The sequence below is a fragment of the Candoia aspera genome, chromosome 1, assembly GCF_035149785.1.
Source record: "Candoia aspera isolate rCanAsp1 chromosome 1, rCanAsp1.hap2, whole genome shotgun sequence".
NCBI lineage: Eukaryota > Metazoa > Chordata > Lepidosauria > Squamata > Boidae > Candoia > Candoia aspera.
Genome location: NC_086153.1, coordinates 245,193,710 through 245,212,126, shown reverse-complemented (window position 1 = coordinate 245,212,126; position 18,417 = coordinate 245,193,710). Strand labels below are relative to the sequence as shown.

Below are 18,417 nucleotides of genomic sequence, written 5' to 3'. Positions count from 1 at the left end.
TGGCAACCCACCCCAGTATTCTTGTCGTGAAAACTAAATGGATCAGTACAACCAGAGATATGTCGGTATACCATCGGAAGATGAGACCCCCAGGTCGGAAGATGGTCAAAATGCTACTGGGGAGGAACAGAGGATCAGTTCAACTAGCCCCAGACGTGATGACGCAGCTAGCTCAAAGCCGAAAGGACGGCTAGCGGCCGACGGTGCTGGTGGTGAACGGCGAATCCGATGTTCTAAGGATCAACACACCATTGGAACCTGGAATGTAAGATCTATGAGCCAGGGCAAATTGGATGTGGTTATTGGTGAGGTGTCAAGATTAAAGATAGACATTCTGGGCGTCAGTGAACTGAAATGGACTGGAATGGGCCACTTCACATCAAATGACCACCAGATCTACTACTGTGGACAAGAGGACCACAGAAGAAATGGAGTAGATCTTCATAATTAATAGTCAAGTGGCTAAAGCAGTGCTTGGATACAATCCAAAAAACGATAGAATGATCTCAATTCGAATTCAGGGCACGCCATCTAACATCACAGTGATCCAAATATACGCCCCAACCACAGATGCTGAAGAAGCTGAAGTAGAGCAGTTCTATGAGGATCTGCAGCACCTACTGGACAACACGCCTAAAAGAGATGTTATTTTCATCACGGGAGACTGGAATGCTAAGGTGGGCAGTCAAACGACACCTGGAATTACAGGTAAGCATGGCCTGGGAGAACAAAATGAAGCAGGACATAGGCTGATAGAATTTTGCCAAGACAACTCACTCTGCATAAGAAACACTCTCTTCCAACAACCTAAGAGACAGCTTTATACATGGACTTCACCAGATAGACAACACCGAAATCAGATTGACTACATCCTTTGCAGCCAAAGATGGCGGACATCTATACAGTCGGTAAAAACAAGACCTGGAGCTGACTGTAGTTCAGATCACGAACTTCTTCTTGCACAATTTAGGATCAGACTAAAGAGATTAGGGAAGACCCACAGATCAGCTAGATATGAGCTCACTAATATTCCTAAGGAATATGCAGTGGAGGTGAAGAATAGATTTAAGGGACTGGACTTAGTAGATAGGGTCCCGGAAGAACTCAGGAAAAGAAGTTCGCAACATTGTTCAGGAGGCGGCAACAAAATACATCCCAAAGAAAGAGAAAACCAAGAAGGCAAAATGGCTGTCTGCTGAGACACTAGAAGTAGCGTAAGAAAAAAGGAAAGCAAAAGGCAACAGTGATAGGGGGAGATATGCCCAATTAAATGCAAAATTCCAGAGGTTAGCCAGAAGAGATAAGCAATTATTTTTAAACAAGCAATGCACGGAAGTGGAAGAAGACAATAGAATAGGAAGGACAAGAGACCTCTTCCAGAAAATTAGAAACATTGGAGGTAAATTCCAGGCAAAAATGGGTATGATCAAAAACAAAGATGGCAAGGACCTAACAGAAGAAGAAGAGATCAAGAAAAGGTGGCAAGAATATACAGAAGACCTGTATAGGAAGGATAACAATATCGGGGATAGCCTTGACGGTGTGGTCAGTGAGCTAGAGCCAGACATCCTGAAGAGTGAGGTTGAATGGGCCTTAAGAAGCACTGCTAATAACAAGGCAGCAGGAGACGACGGCATCCCAGCTGAACTGTTCAAAATCTTGCAAGATGATGCTGTCAAGGTAGCTCATGCTATATGCCAGCAAATTTGGAAAACACAAGAATGGCCATCAGACTGGAAAAAATCAACTTATATCCTCATACCAAAAAAGGGAAACACTAAAGAATGTTCAAACTATCGAACAGTGGCACTCATTTCACATGCCAGTAAGGTAATGCTCAAGATCCTGCAAGGTAGACTTCAGCAATTCATGGAGCGAGAATTGCCAGATGGACAAGCTGGGTTTAGAGAAGGCAGAGGAACTCAGGACCAAATTGCCAATATCCGCTGGATAATGGAAAAAGCCAGGGAGTTTCAGAAAAACATCTATTTCTGTTTTATTGACTATTCTAAAGCCTTTGACTGTGTGGACCATAACAAATTGTGGCAAGTTCTTAGTGGTATGGGGATACCAAGTCATCTTGTCTGCCTCCTGAAGAATCTGTATAACGACCAAGTAGCAACAGTAAGAACAGTCCATGGAACAACAGACTGGTTTAAGATTGGGAAAGGAGTACGGCAGGGCTGTATACTCTCACCCTACCTATTCAACTTGTACACAGAACACATCATGCGACATGCTGGGCTTGAGGAATCCAAGGCTGGAGTTAAAATCGCTGGAAGAAACATTAACAATCTCGGATATGCAGATGATACCACTTTGATGGCTGAAAGCAAAGAGGAACTGAGGAGCCTTATGATGGTGAAAGAAGAAAGTGCAAAAGCTGGCTTGCAGCTAAACCTCAAAAAAACCAAGATTATGGCAACCAGCTTGATAACTGGCAAATAGAGGGAGAAAATGTAGAAGCAGTGAAAGACTTTGTATTTCTAGGTGCGAAGATTACTGCAGATGCTGACTGCAGTCAGGAAATCAGAAGATGCTTAATCCTTGGGAGAAGAGCAATGACAAATCTCGATTAAATAGTTAAGAGCAGAGACATCACACTGACAACAAAGGTCCGCATAGTTAAAGCAATGGTGTTCCCCGTAGTAACATATGGCTGCGAGAGCTGGACCATAAGGAAGGCTGAGAGAAGGAAGATCGATGCTTTGGAACTGTGGTGTTGGAGGAAAATTCTGAGAGTGCCTTGGACTGCCAGAAGATCAAACCAATCCATACTCCAGGAAATAAAGCCAGACTGCTCACTTGAGGGAATGATATTAAAGGCAAAACCGAAATACTTTGGCCACATAATGAGAAGACAGGACAGCCTGGAGAAGATGCTGATGCTAGGGAGAGTGGAGGGCAAAAGGAAGAGGGGCCGACCAAGGGCAAGGTGGATGGATGATATTCTAGAGGTGATGGACTCGTCCCTGGGGGAGCTGGGGTTGTTGACGACCGACAGGAAGCTCTGGCGTGGGCTGGTCCATGAAGTCACGAAGAGTCGGAAGCGACTAAACGAATAAACAACAACAACAATACTGAGGCTTGTGCAAAACATTCCATTGGTGCTAAATATACCCTTTGAATTATCTGTAGACACTCAAAGACTCAACCTGAGTGCTCTGAGGCCTTCCAGAGGTCTAGGTGTGCCATTATAGCAGAAATGTTTTTTGGCCATGCAGTGCATACCCCAGAAACCTTGAGAGGGCCTTTAAGCAGCCAGTCTGAGGTTTTTAACAGCTATGTGTAATGAATGGGATTCCTCTGTGGTATTCATCAGACACAGAAATGAACAACAGAACAATAAGCATTTCTCCCAGTCACTCCCTAACCTGTTCTTTCAAATTATGCTGAAAGGCTTGTATATTATTTACTAACCGACAAAAGTTGGTGGAATTTTTGAAAATTAAGTAGCCATTTAAGGGAATGTGACAGATATTACATAAAGAAATACTTTTATGAACCTACAAACTATAAAATCTATAAGATCTATATTTTTATAGAATCTTAAAAAAAAGCACTTACAATTCATCCCACTTAATCAAATAGAAGAAATTCTTATATGTGCCAACCTTCTTGGATTGGACTGGTTTGAAGAGATCTTTTCCATTATGGGTCAAAGAACAAACCAGGTAATATTTTTCATAACTAGAAACAGAGCACAACACAGTCAGTAAAAACATTGTGATGAACATACATTCAGGGTAAAGGTACATTTTATTTTATATACTCACATTGAAACCCAATTATTGGGAATTCCATGAGCAGCAAATATTGTGAACTGGAGGTGCTCTGTGGCAGTCCATGCTTCTTTAGTGCTTTTCTGAATGCTTGGAGTGCTTAACGAAGGACTGTGGCATGAGTTCAAGTGGAGTTGAAGAAGGGCATAGACTGCCGAGGTCAGGTGATTTATGCTCATTTGAAGAGGATTTTCAGGTTGCAAAGAATCTAGGTAATTGTTTTTTTAATGTTAAGAAGGTAATGATCAAAACACCCTTTATAAGATTGAATAAATTTATTTGATCTGTACTTACCAGCTGGATTCTTGCTAGTGTCATCCGACGATATTACAGATCCCTGTCCAATAAGGTATGAAAAAGGTTAACAATCTCCCCAAATTGGAAAAAAAAAACCTTGTTGGACTGTTATTAAATGCCTGAAATATTTCTGCATATTACCCAGATATTCATGCCAAAAGCTCTTTTGTACTCCTTACTTGCACTATAAAAGCACAGAATGGCTTGGAATCAAGTGATGCTTTCACTATCACCACTGCAAATACCTCTGAAAGCTACAAACTTAGAAGCACTCTATTCCAAAGGTGTATATTTTGTTTAAAAATAAAAATATTTTCTTTGCTTGCTGTCTGTCAGCAATCAGAAAAATTCCTCAAACTCAGTCTCCCTGTATCAACTTGCCTAAAGGTAATTAGCATGGTGGAGGAGATGGGACTGTATCAGTATCCGTCCCACTCTATACTCAGCAGAAAACCGCAATTGAACTAATTACCGCAGGGTTCTTGCTCCCTGGAAGGTTAAATGTTCTTCTTAGCTTCTTTACGGCGGTAGTAATTGCAGGAGTTTCTACCCTGTCTGACGCATAGCAAATTTTTCTGACTGCTTTAACGACTGGTTCCACTGCTTTAAACTGATTCTGATGAGGAAAAAGAAAAAGTAACAGGTTAGATATGTTGCCAAATATTAAGGGTAAAATCAAACATTCCTCAAACAGATTTCCACTAAACCAGCAGAATGTTCCCTTCTATTCTTCCCACAAATACCCTTAAAATTAGAGGATATATACCTCTTGGTTTACAGGAATGTGCAGGGAGGGAGGGAGGGAATTTGTTCCACTGACAAATGCCATTTCGTTGGCAAACAGATTTTTGGGGGGACATGTTAGAGAAAGAATAAGGCAGCCATAATGTGTAATGGGTCCAACTCTAAAGCATACTGTGCTGACACTGAAGAAGTTGCTCACAAGTTCACAGTATAGTACTGCGTATACAACAATCTGCATAGGAGAGTTTGTTAAGCATGGGGATGGCTCTATATGCCTTGAGGGGGTGGCAAAGAGTGGTACAGGAAATATATGGGTGGAAGGAAGAATGAATTCATTTAAATATTGGAGTATCCTAGAAGGTAATGTTGCAACTGTCCACCTCTCCTACTTCACTGAAGTAACACTGTCTCTTAATAGATGGAAGTGCCAGACAGGTGACATGGATAAGACAAAGTATGGATCACGGAACAATTATGTTTCAACTGGAAGACAAAAAGTAACTTATGAAGCTTGAAGAAACTTGGGAAGTGAGGCTCGGGGAAAAACTCAAATTTGAGCAATAACAAGCTAGAAAATCACAAAACACAAACAGCTATTGGTGCAGTATAAATACACTTCTATACATAAACCTTATCATAAATGTATGATTAGTAAAGCATGAAATGTACTGGAAGTAGGCCTGAGTAAATCATCAGGGTGTTTTGCAACACACTGATGCAAGAAAAGCACTTCTTCCCAAGGAGCTGAGTCTTCCAGAACGTTCAGGCTTTTTTGACAGTCTCAAGTGTTGATTCTTCAGGCGCAGACAACCTGGGAAAGCCCTCATAGCAATCGCTGAGCCTTCCAGATGACACAGCTACCTCAAGGGTTCAAGGAGTATGTCACTTATACCAATATGCGTTGCCAAGTGCTGCTTTGCACAACCCTACTAGGAGGCATCTTAAATGAGAACGTTTACCTTATTTTTAAGTAGTATATCGACTTGATTGTGATAAGCTTCTAACAGTTCTTCAAGAGAGTGGCTGGAACCAATGAGAATGATTCTATTACTTGCGGCATACTATTAGTGGAAGCTTTGTAAAACAAGTGAAAAGGCACCAACATGACAAATGTCTGATTACAAAATGTACGTTTGATTGCCCTCTGGAATGAGGTTCCCTCCCTGAGATCCAGATGGCTCCCATCCTGATGGCATTCCAGAAGGCCCTAACAACCTGGCTGTTCTCCCAGACACTGGGGTAGGTTGGATGGAGCCCATCGTTAGAAGTGCTTAAATATGCTGCATGTGTTTTGGTGTTAGTCGTCTGGATTTTCCATCTTCTTTATTTTCCTTTACCTTTCTTTATTTAATTTGTATTTTTCTTTTTTATATATATTTGTGAGCTGCCCAAGCTAGAGTCGGTTTGGAGCTGGGCAACACCAAAATCAAAACAAACAATAGTATGACAAAGTGGTTACCTCCGGATGGTCTCTCTGAAAAACTTTTCTACATGGCAGAGATGTTTTGTCAAATCTATTGGTGTCCCATCATCATCTTCCTAATAATAGAAAATATACAAGTGATTTGCCAAACTTATCAATATTCTCCCTTGCCCTGTAAAAGGTAATCTAAAGATGAATAGCAAGTTTTATTCAGAGAGTTCTGAAAATGAGAAAATTAGCATGTGTTGCTACCTCCTTAAAAGGAAAGATGGTAATAAATGTCTGCTTTCAAATTCTCTACTTATAAGTGGCTGGCTGTAAAGCTCATATACATGCACTAATATCTGATAGCACCCTCCAATTTAACTAGTTTTGTTCAGCACGAATTAGCAATTTTGATAACAAAATTAAATGTAACAGTAATTTGTTTCACAGGTGTATTCATTTTAGCTTCATTACTGGACTTCTTCTGGACCACAAGGAAGGCTGAGAGAAGGAAGATCGATGCTTTGGAACTGTGGTGTTGGAGGAAAATTCTGAGAGTGCCTTGGACTGCAAGTAGATCAAACCAGTCCATCCTCCAGGAAATAAAGCCAGACTGCTCACTTGAGGGAATGATATTAAAGGCAAAACTGAAATACTCTGGCCACATAATGAGAAGACAGGACACCCTGGAGAAGATGCTGATGCTAGGGAGAGTGGAAGGCAAAAGGAAGAGGGGCCGACCAAGGGCAAGATGGATGGATGGTATTCTAGAGGTGACGGACTTGTCCCTGGGGGAGCTGGGGGTGTCGACGACCGACAGGAAGCTCTGGCGTGGGCTGGTCCATGAAGTCACGAAGAGTCGGAAGCGACTAAACGAATAAACAACAACAACAACAACTGGACTTCTTAGACTTTAAAAAAAGACATGGCAAGATCAAAAAACCTCAGTGCTTCCTGAATTTGTGTTTTCACCTGTGGTGATGACTCTTGTTCTATGAATTCTCTATCCTAGCCTTTAAGCTACCAGGTAAATCTGCAAACAATATCTGAAAGTGGAATTTGGCAAAACAGAAATCCTTCTTATTTAGTTGGTTTAATATGTATTAGCGTGTCACTAGGGCCAACTTTTAACACATTGGAGAAGAAATACTGGCTGTTCTTTAAAAAAAAGCAAAGTAAGGATGGTTAGTATTTAGATGAGAGATCACCAGGAAATCACAGGGATATAATCTATACTGGGAAGATGAAAACAATTTCAGAAAAAAACAAAGCAAACCACCTCTGTATTGTTACCAAGGAAAACTGTATGGATACGTCCATTAGACATCAGGATTTGAGCTCACTTGAAAGAGTTCTTTCACATTTTTCTAACTGAAGAAATAGATTGCAGAAAGAGCAGTTCATATTCATATAAGGTAAAATGAAGAAAATTAGTATGCCAGCACAACTTGCTGAAAATGACAAAAAATACAATGGATTAATATTTATTTTTGGAAACTGCATTGTTTTCTTCAGAAATATTATACAATATGCACACAAATCTAATAATTAGCTACAAATATATATATATTTCTGCCTATATTTATACTGACCTAAGTAGCTGAAATAAGATTAATCCTAATTAATAATATTGTGAAAAGATGAAGAAACAGAAGAAAGCAAATTGGATATCAGAACAAACTGTGAAAATTGCCAAGAAAAGAAGAGAAGCCAAGAAGGACAAAAATCTCAGAAAGGAACTTAACAGAGTTTCAGAGAGCTGCTAGAAACAAGAAGCAGCATTACCACAATATCTATAAAGACACTGATGGAAACAGACATGGAAAAACAAAGGAAGTCTTCCAAAAGATCTTTTAACTCAGAAGGAGGTTGCAACCTCAAATTGATATGCTAAAGAACGCCAATGGACAGAAAGTAACTGATTCAAAGAAGATCAATCAAACTGAAATACTACACAGTAGGGATATCAACATCCAAGATACCTTAGAAAATATTCCCTACTTACAAGAACCTTTAGAGTAGAATATGAAGTCAGATCAACACTCTGGTCCATACCAAGTCAGAACTGCTGGAATACCCACAGAAATATGGCAAGCAACAAAAGAAGAATCAGTATAGGTTCTAACTGAGCTATGCCAGCAAATCTGGAGAACGACTCAGTGGTAAACAGATTGGAAGAGGTCAAACTAGATTCCAATGCAAAAAGTTAACAGTGTGCAAACTATCACACAATATCCTTAATTTCACATGCTAGCAAAATAATGCTCCGGATCATCCAAGGCAGATTAAAGCCCTACATGAAAGAAGAGATGCCAGACGTTCAAACTGGCTTTAGAAAAGGCTGAGGAACATGAAAGATTATTGCGTTGCATGCTAGATAATTAAGAAAGCCAAAGAATCGATTATTGTAAACTGCCCAGAGTCCCCTGATGAGAAGAGATGGGCAGGGACAAATTGAATAAAAAAATAAAATAATAAAATAAAATAAAATAAAATAATTAATACCAAAAAGAAGTCAGTATGTACTTCATTGATTAAGAAAGGCCTCTGATTGTGTCGATCATATCAAGCTATGGAACGTACTTAGAAAAATGGGAGTTCCAGAACATCTTATTGACCTCATATGAAACCTATATACAGGTCAGGAAGCCACAGTATGAACAGAATATGGTGAAACAGACTGGCTCTAGGTTGGCAAAGGAGTGAGACAAGCTGCAATCTCTCCCCTAAATTTATTCAATTTATATGCTAAATATACTAAGGGAAGCTGGATTGGAAGAAGATGAGTGTGGTTTTAAAATTGGAGGAAGAAACATCAACAAACTGCACTATGCTGATCACGCTACTCTGATAGCTGAAAATGCAAAGGATCTGCAAACTCTAGTAAGAAAAGACAAGGAACACAGTGAAAAAATGGGATTCAACTTAAATATAAAGAAGAACAACGTAATGACAACAGCTTCAAAAGCCTTAGAATTGACAATGAAAATATTAAAGTGGTAGATAGCTGCTACCATCAACAATAAAGGAACAAGTGGTCAAGAAATATACAGCAGACAAGCACTTGGAAGAGCAGCCATGAAGGCCTTGGAGTAGATATTCAGATGTGATGATGTGTATACCCACAAAGATCAGAATAGTTTAGGCAATATTCCCTGTGACACTCTATGGAAGTGAAAGTTGGACCTTGAAGAAGCAGGAGAGAAGGAGAATAGACATTTTTGAACTTTGGTTTTGGAAAAGACTCCTGAGAATACCATAGACAGCCAAGAAAACAAGCAAATGGATCATCAAACAAATGAGTTCTCACAAATGACCAGGCTCAAATTATCCTACGTTGGATACATTATGCGAAGACCTAGCTCTCTGGAAAAGGCTTTAATGCTAGAAAAGGTGGAATGAAAAAGAAGAAGAGGAAGACCACCAGCAGCAAGGTGGATAGATTCAGTTACAGTGACAATGAGTGCACTGTTTGGAGACCTGAAAGAACAGGTTAGGGATAGATTGTCATGGAGAAAATCTATCTATGTAGTCACTAGGAGTTGAAAATGACTTGATGGCACATGTTTGATGGCACATAATCAATAAATACTTATAGTGAAAGTAGTTTACAATTTTCTTAATTCCAAACACAGGGACTGTGTTTCTACTGAAAAAAGTAGCACCAGAAAGAGAGACCTGGCTGCTTTTGCCTCTTTATTACTTGATGAGCTACATAACAGGGAGAGAAAGAAAATAGACCAGAGATAACTCATAATTCTGGGTACATGTAAGTCATGGCTACGACAGATAGAGTTGACAACATAATAATAAACCATGGCTTCCAAATGTGATTTTGCTATTGGAATACAAATCATGCTTTGTTTTTATGGATGGATTTGGATTTAACATGCCATAGCTTAACAAACCACAACAAACACAGCTAGAGAAAATCAGGTACAAGAAATGTACACAACCTCAATAATAAATATAAAAATCATAAGTGATGGCATGTTTACTTTGTACTTACTGTTCGTGCTAGATCTCTGCATATAACATTATGGGTCAACAGCTGCAGAATAATCTCTGTGTCCCACTTTCGACAGTTTTGAATATACTCATGGCTTCCAACACTATGCTTGCTGTGAAAACAATAAATGCTGTGATTATTCACTATTTCAAATTAGCAATAAGATTTTCAACAAACATTGACTGGAATTAATGTCAGTAATAACCATTGAAATATATGGGCATGCCTTTTAGATCCATGGCTCCCTTCCCCCTTTACCCTTACTAACTTTCCCACTTCTCTTTTTAAATGTTGGTTAGCTGAGCCTGTAAGGGGTTAATACCAACCATGGTTGGTTTTACACAAAAGTATTAAAACCAGATTTTATCTGATTGGAAAAGCTTACACAGATCATTCCGAATTTCTGCTTACTCCCATGTTATTAATAGTAACAGTCTCATGTAAAGTGTCAAAAGACCCTGATCAATTACATTTCTCAAATACAATAATTCTAGGCATATTTAACTCACGACATTATTTTACTGTATTTAATTGGAACAGAGGATTCATATTCCCAGCTTTGCCTGTTCTGACACAATATTGCCCCATTACTGCAGCATGTTTAAAAAGATGGCAGAATCACCTAACTCTCAACAAAACTGCAGATCAAGGTATGATGCAGAAGCTGCAATAAGCCAAAGCTATGTATCTTTAAAAATAAATAACAAGACATATACTTTTACAACAAGCTGCCATTTTCAAATATTTTCAGGTTTCTGCATCAGACAACTGAATGTATTTCTTAACAGCATATTTCTAAGAATAGTTAAGTTTGATGATGCTATTATAAATCTGAAATTTAAACAGACAAGAAAATGCATGTATCATAAAATAAAATGTACAATACGTCATGTCTGAATGAATAGAGTTCCAAGTTAAATGATAAAACATATACATATTTTAATTCTTACTGCTAAATTACCTACCTCTTCTCCAATTATTAACAGTCAAGTTTGCATTTACTACAGTTTTCTAGAAGTCAGGCTTTAAAGCAAAACTTACTTCTGTAAAACTTCTTCTAGTCCACAAACTTTCAAAATATAACTGCCAATATCTACATCATTTAAGTCATCATGCACCCAGCAAAGAGCCTGCATTATTATAAGTTCAACTGGAGAACTCACTGTTTAGAGAGAAAAAAAACGCAGAAGACAACAAAAAAAATAGTGAATTGAAGGCAGTCTATGTAAAATAGAAAAACATGAGCAATTAACAGAGTTTGAATTTTATGAGACACACAATGTTTGTTCCTTCTTTGCCACATTTAGGAGAATTATATGGATTTGATAATCAGAGAATACAAGCACAAAGTATTCTGTTTCTAGAGGCTGCTTCAGATTTGGGCTAACGTGCAACCCAAACATTTTTTGGAATATTGTAGTTGGCAATTTGATGACTGGTGTAAGGAATTAAATAGCGACTGATTCTCAAGAATCCATTCAGTTGTAATCAAAAAGCATATCTGATGCTCTACGGCTACATCAGACTTGGAAACCAAGATTTCGCAAACAGAATGGATGGGATCAGAAATACAGGTTAAAAACCCACACAATTTTAATATTGTCTCCAATGCTTTTACCCAGAATTGGATAATGAGGAACCTGATTATCAAATATTTTCATACTTAAGATCAGAGATTCCTCCTATTCAGTATGTACTAGTATTAATTTAGCACAGACTTTTTAATTCCAAAGAAAAGAGAGATAGAAATTTAATCATAAACTGGTTAGTTTATTTTTTTTACACTGATGGGAAAGTAAAGGATTTTGAAATAAAGATATATGAATAAATGCTACCCAAAGACAGTCTATTGTGTTACCTTACTGACTAAAGATCTGATATAACAGCTGCAACTCAAGAGTCTCATCATATACTGTACTGAATAAAAGTAAATATTTGGCACACCTTATATCACAGTTGAGAGCCAGTTTGGTGTTATGGTTAAGGCACCAGGCTAAAAACCAGGAAACTAAATTCTAGTCCTGCCTTAGGCATGAAGCCAGCGAGGTGACCTTGGACCAGTCATTCCCTCTCAGCCCTAGGAAGCAGGCAATGGCAAACCACTCCCGAAAAACCTTGCCAAGATAACTGCAGGGACTAGTTCAGGCAGTCACCAGGAGTCAACACTCACTTGAAGGCTTCTATTTCTGTCCATCTCATAGTAAACCAGAAAGTGTTCAAATGTCATTGTACCATTGTGACCTTAGATGAAAATAAGGTTGCTAGAGTTGCCTTTTCCAGAATTAAATTACAAGACTTGAACCAAACTTAACACCTCAGAAAAACCTCAAGTATTCCCAAATATCATAGACAATTCAGAAGAAAAGCATATATGTTATTATGCACAAGGAGTAGTACTCCAAATCTGCCCATTCAGTATTATCTGCAACATGGAGGGATCTTTGGGGAAAAATGAACCATTCTTTGTAATCGTCACCAAGCCCAACAAAAAATGTTCAGCTCCCACTATTGATGCAGACACTGAGTTCATGCATAACACTAAAACCAGGATTTTTTAAAAATACGTTTTTAGCCAAACCATAGTTGCCTAGTTTGCACATAACACTAAGACAAAATAAGTGCATTCACCTATCATTGGTATGTCAAAAACAAATCACATTGTGATTTGGCACCACACACCAAGGATGTAGAAGGAGAGCTAACAGAAAGTTGATGATCCAAAGGAAAATAGCCTGGAACTATTATGAACTATAAGCAATTAACATATAAAGTAATCAGGAGCTTAATATCAATAATGTGTTTTCTGTGCAGCAGTTGGCATAGTGCTCCAAGACCTGGGAAGTCCTGTAGGTAGTTATTCTGGAATCCAAAGTTCAAATGAGCCCTTACAGGTTACAACATAAGTGACTGCCAGAACCCTGTGGTTCATATTACTGGAAGGGAACTTAAAAAGAGAAATAGTCTGGTTTGAATTGTGAACAGTGATACAATTTGAATAGACTCACATTGCAACTTTTTATCTAAAGCAAGAAACACCACTGGTATTTGAGAATTGTTTTCACTAGAGCTCTCTCATATGAGTTTGGACTCCAACAAAACATCTTTTTCCTTAATAAGATTTATGTGGAGTTTCTCCACTGAACTATTTCCAGGCTAAGATTCTAGCAAAAATTCATGGATGAAAAATCACTTGGGGCATTTGTCATGAGATGGGGCTTCTGTATTTTTAAAAATATGTTTATATAAGGAAGTCCATGACAGAGTTGTGCAAATTTTTAGCTATAAGTAAAATGGTTTATTCATTTTTTCAATTTAAAGTAGTTCATACAAAAATAATGATGGTAATTACCCAGATAATTTATTTATTAACAAAGTTTAATATTGTAATATCAAGGAATCTCTATCAGTGACAGCCATACAGGTAGTCCTTGCTTAACAATGATAATTGGGTCAGGAATTTCTGCCACTAAGAGATGTGACTGTAAAGTGGGACATCATGTGACCACATCACTTAGCGACAGCAATCCCAACAGTCCCCACTGCCGTCGTTAAGCAAGGATCACTGGTCATTAAGTGAGAAAACCTCCTCGCAATTTCCTGCCAGCTTCCAACAAGCAAAATTAGTAGGGAAGCTGGCAGGAAGCCACAAACCCCAGATAGCTTGCAAGCAGGCTGGCAGGGAGGTAAGCGGCTGCTGTGGTGTGGTGCTCGCATGGTGGAGCCAGGGGTGGCTGCTACAGGGTGGGGGAGGGTGTGCAGGAGGCCATCACATTCAGGGCGGTGCTGCGGGCCTGCATGTGCTATGAAGTATGAGATCCCTGGCTTCCCCATTGACTTTGCTTGTGGGAAGCTGGAAAGGAAGGTTGCAAGTGATGATCATATATCCGTGGGAAGCTGCAACTGTCATAAGTGCGAGCTGGTTGCCAAACACTCAGATCTCAATCATGTGACCAGGGGGGTGCTGGGATGGCCAGAACTTCGAGGACCAGTTATAAGTACCACTCATTCAGCCCTAACTTTGAACAGTTGCTGAACGAGTGGCCATTAACTGAGGACTACTTGTAGGAAATTGGACTGAATTATCTCTGTAAAAGCTTTGTATCACCTACCACCCTGTGCTGCAATGCTGTTTGATTAAATTTTCCTATGTGAAGAGCAGAGTCCAGATGAATTCCCTCTCAGCTGAAGGCAAGAAAGATAGCACATCCAGGCTTCATATAACCCTGATACTGCCTGAAATACAGGTAGTCCTCGTGTTTCAAATTTTCTATCATCTAAGTGAGTGAGGAACAGCATCTTGTGTACTACTTTGGGGCTGGGCAGCAAAGTTTTCTTTATACATACCACGAATGACTGGGACCAAGCTGTCAATCAGAATGGCATAAACCAACAGAGCTGAATATAATTCTAGAACAAAAACAACCACAATCCTGTCCTATTTAAATATATTCATTATTTCTCCATTAAATACATTTTCTTAGATGGAAGTCTTATCCAATTTATATTTAAAATATTTTTAAAAATAAATCATTTTCATGTGTTAATAATTTAGGATGCAATGTATTACTGACATTATTTTGACAATCAGTCTACTAAAATATATTAAAATGAAAATGCACTTACCATCACATGTAAATGTCACTGGCTGTTGGAAACCTTCAATTTCTATTGAAATCTTGATACTGGAGTTCTCTCCACTTACATTTCTTTGCAACATGACCGGACTCAACACGAAACCCAAGTTCGTATCATGATTGCTATGGGGAAACTTGGTCCTTAATCTGTAATCAACATGTTTATAAATCCAGTTACAATGATCACAGCAGTAATAAACACAAACAAAGTAATACAAAGTGCATCAAATTGCAAATTTAAGCATAATTACACAGGATTCCGATTGAAATCAATGTGACATCTGAGTTTAAAATTTTTAGGATTTTGTAGCTAATCTAATTTTCCTAAAATAATTGTTTATCTAATGTCCTCTCTACTCTGCTAAGACAACATACCCTGACAGGTTCAATATTTTAATCAAATCATCTATCAATTCTATATTTAAAAATGTATTTTAAAAACCCTCTGTAACAGTTTTGACCAAGTTTACGAACACCTACCAATTCTAGAATAAACTATCCAGTTACAGATTTCCTAGTCACTTATTTTCTACCTTCTTCCTTCTTATGCATTTACGTAGCCAAACAAGTGCCATTCATGCAAATGAGGGAGGTATCAGCAGGCCAGAAGGAAGTATGTCCTTCTGTAAAGAAGTCCTTTTGCACACTTCTTTTAAGAAAAAAGAATGGGGGGTGGGGAAGAAAGATAAAATCATCTTTCACTTCAACTAGCAGTTGAGAACTGTTTGCTTAGTGGCCAGAATGCTGACTGGCTGTTCAAAAAAGGAAAACGCAAGGAAAGGGAAATGGAATGGAATGACTTTGAAAAGGACAAAGAGAGAGAGAAAGAGGGCAGAGAGCACCATGGCATGGTCTGATATAGAAGCTATTAATTTAAAAGCCCCAGGGGCTGGAGTGAGAGCTGCTCATAGAAGGAACAAAGGAAGGACAGACAAGGATTTACCTTAGCTAGAGTTGGTATCTCTGGGTCTACCTCCAAGTCTGAAGAAGCAAAAATAATTTCTGGGCTAGGTTCTTACTTCACATGAAACAATTAAAACATATTCCAAATTCCAAAGCTAACATAGTTGATTTTCCAGACTGCAGACTGAAAGAGGCCCTAGCTGGGTAAGAATGGCTTCTACCAAATAGTGTAGTTAGTTTTTAAGAGATTTAAAATACTCTCTAGTGTAATCTAGATGTACAGTATTAGCCTGGAGGATAGGCTAAAGCTGAGGAAGTAACTTATGTAACATTATCCCATTACTTTCACTCCCAGGGGCCACAAATGTAGAATACAACAGCTGTACCTCAACTGAAGGATGGAAGAGTGTACTAAGAAAAGAAATACCTTACCACAGAATTGCAATGTAGTACATACTATCTCTGATGGTGGGGCTGAGACTAGTTCATCTGTCTTTAAAACACCCCGTTTAAATCACCCCCTCAAACATCTACACAGGTCAAAAGAAGCATTCAATGACTATGTTAGCGAAGTATGCTATTACAATAGTGGGGAATATAAGTAGCTCAGGGTTGAACTGTCGGGTTCTTGGTGTTCTCCAAGCTTGGTTTTCTTCTCATAGCCACTGAATTACCAGTTTGGTAATTCAACATAGCAAGTGCTCTGACATGGGGAAATGCCATTTGTTGGCTATACAGTCATGTGAAAAAGTAAGTACACCCTGTGCAATTTTTCTTCTTTTTTAACATAGGTGGACATATCAATTATTTTATCTTCATTCAAAGAGTTTATTTATATCCTGCCTTTATTATTTTTATAAATAACTCAAGGCGGCAAACAAACTTAATACTCCTTCCGCCTCCTCTTTTCCCCACAACCACCACCCTATGAGGTGAGTTGGGCTGAAAGAGTGACTGGTCCAAGGTCACCCAGCCAGCTTTCATGCCTAAGACAGGACTAGAACTCAGAGTCTCCTGGTTTCTAGCCCGTTGCCTTGACCACTAGACCAAAATGGCTCTCTATACAAAGATAAAGGTGATATAGGTAAAGGTAAAGGTTTCCCTTAACATTAAGTCCAGTCATGTCTGGTTCTAGGGGGCAGTGCTCATCTCCATTTCAAAGCCGAAGAGCCAGCATTTGTCCGTAGACACTTCCGTGGTCATGTGGCCAGCATGACTAACCGGTACGCCGTTACCTGCCCGCCGAAGCAGTACCTATTAATCTATACTTGAACAAAGAACAAAAAACTTGATAACTTTTTTGTCCACTGGGAGGATTGTGATGGTTTGGTCATTCTTTAATTTGAGGTGGTTCTGTATCTTTGTCCTAATAGTCAGAGGCATAATTGTCATACATTTTTTGATTCTCATTAGTCCAGTTGTTTTAAGTAAAGCTTCTGATTTTTTAAAATATATTAGTTTTATATCCCTTTATTTTGTACAATCCAAGGCAGTGTATATAATGCACCCACCTATTTTTCCTACAACCACCACCGTGTGAGGGAGGTTGGGTTGGGCTGAGAGAATTATTGGCCCAAAATCACTCATCCTTCATTCATGCCTAAGGGAGGACCAGAACATACTCTAATTTCTACTCCAGCACTTTAACCACTGCAACAAACTAGCTTTCTAATTCCAGTTGCTTAGTATTCCCTATAGTTTAGTCCTTCCTGGAGGATGCTGTGTCTGAGATAGTTATGGGACATCTCAACTGAACCAGCCATTCTGGTTCAGTTTCACCTTTTCCTTGTTGGGGTTAGCTGCAATTGGGTCTTGGTTTGTTCTTCTGTTTATCCACTTGTCTTTGCGAGGTAGTTTTGATAGCAGTGCTTTGATGGGTTCTGGATTTATGGTTTGTTCTAATTTATGCTTCGTTGTTGATGGCTTGCTGGTATTAGTCTAAGGTGTGCATCTGCTACCATCAGACACACCATTTTCTGGCTGCTCTGTTCTGCTATTTTCCATTCTGCTGCACTGTGTCTTCCAAACCCAGCCCCTTCATCAGATTACAGTTAAGGAAGTTATCTTATCTTAACTACAGTTCAGTGGGTTGTCCAAACCTGAACTAATAGCTAATACATGGTCAAGCAATCCTTAGTTCAAAAATAATACCCAAGCCACTTTAGCTTTATTTCTGAGAGGATGTGGAAATTTTTTTGAGAAAGAAAGGGATTGGGGATGGGATTAATTTTGCTCCATTCCAGACATGGTAGCTTCAATGGACTTTTTTCATTGTTTTTCTTGAAAATAAAAACAAAAATAATCCATAAAGCACCGCTAGCAAACGATTACTGGAAAATAACTGGCCAAAAGAGAATAATTGCTGTGCCATATGGGGTATAGTTATTGGCGAGGACCTTAGCCATGGTTAATGCTAAATCATGGTTATCAAGTTCTATAGTGTGGTCAATAGCATGAAGAAATTTTCCATTAAATTCATATATTGCAGTGAAATACTATGTTTTTCCTGATAGACAGGGTTCACGTAAAATCCTGGCCTAGATTACCCATCATTCTAAGCAAATAAATGGCTTAGCATTTTGTATAAATCCAGACAATTGCGAACTATTCACCAAACCTTGATTTAGCCACCCATGGCCT

The 18,417-nt window shown here is 38.8% G+C and overlaps 1 protein-coding gene across 1 annotated transcript in view; it reads right to left on the bottom strand.

Moving 5' to 3' along the window:
* Positions 1 to 18,417, bottom strand: part of PIK3C2A (phosphatidylinositol-4-phosphate 3-kinase catalytic subunit type 2 alpha) — a 49,391-nt gene that overhangs the window by 26,990 nt on the left and 3,984 nt on the right. Inside the window, exons 3-11 of the mRNA XM_063289403.1 lie at positions 14,864 to 15,021; positions 11,282 to 11,402; positions 10,241 to 10,352; positions 6,283 to 6,362; positions 5,783 to 5,846; positions 4,552 to 4,695; positions 4,077 to 4,119; positions 3,777 to 3,990; positions 3,568 to 3,690 (exon numbers count right to left, since the gene is read on the bottom strand). Of these exons, the coding sequence (XP_063145473.1) occupies positions 3,568 to 3,690; positions 3,777 to 3,990; positions 4,077 to 4,119; positions 4,552 to 4,695; positions 5,783 to 5,846; positions 6,283 to 6,362; positions 10,241 to 10,352; positions 11,282 to 11,402; positions 14,864 to 15,021 (1,059 nt within the window). The remainder of the gene's footprint in view (positions 1 to 3,567; positions 3,691 to 3,776; positions 3,991 to 4,076; positions 4,120 to 4,551; positions 4,696 to 5,782; positions 5,847 to 6,282; positions 6,363 to 10,240; positions 10,353 to 11,281; positions 11,403 to 14,863; positions 15,022 to 18,417) is intronic.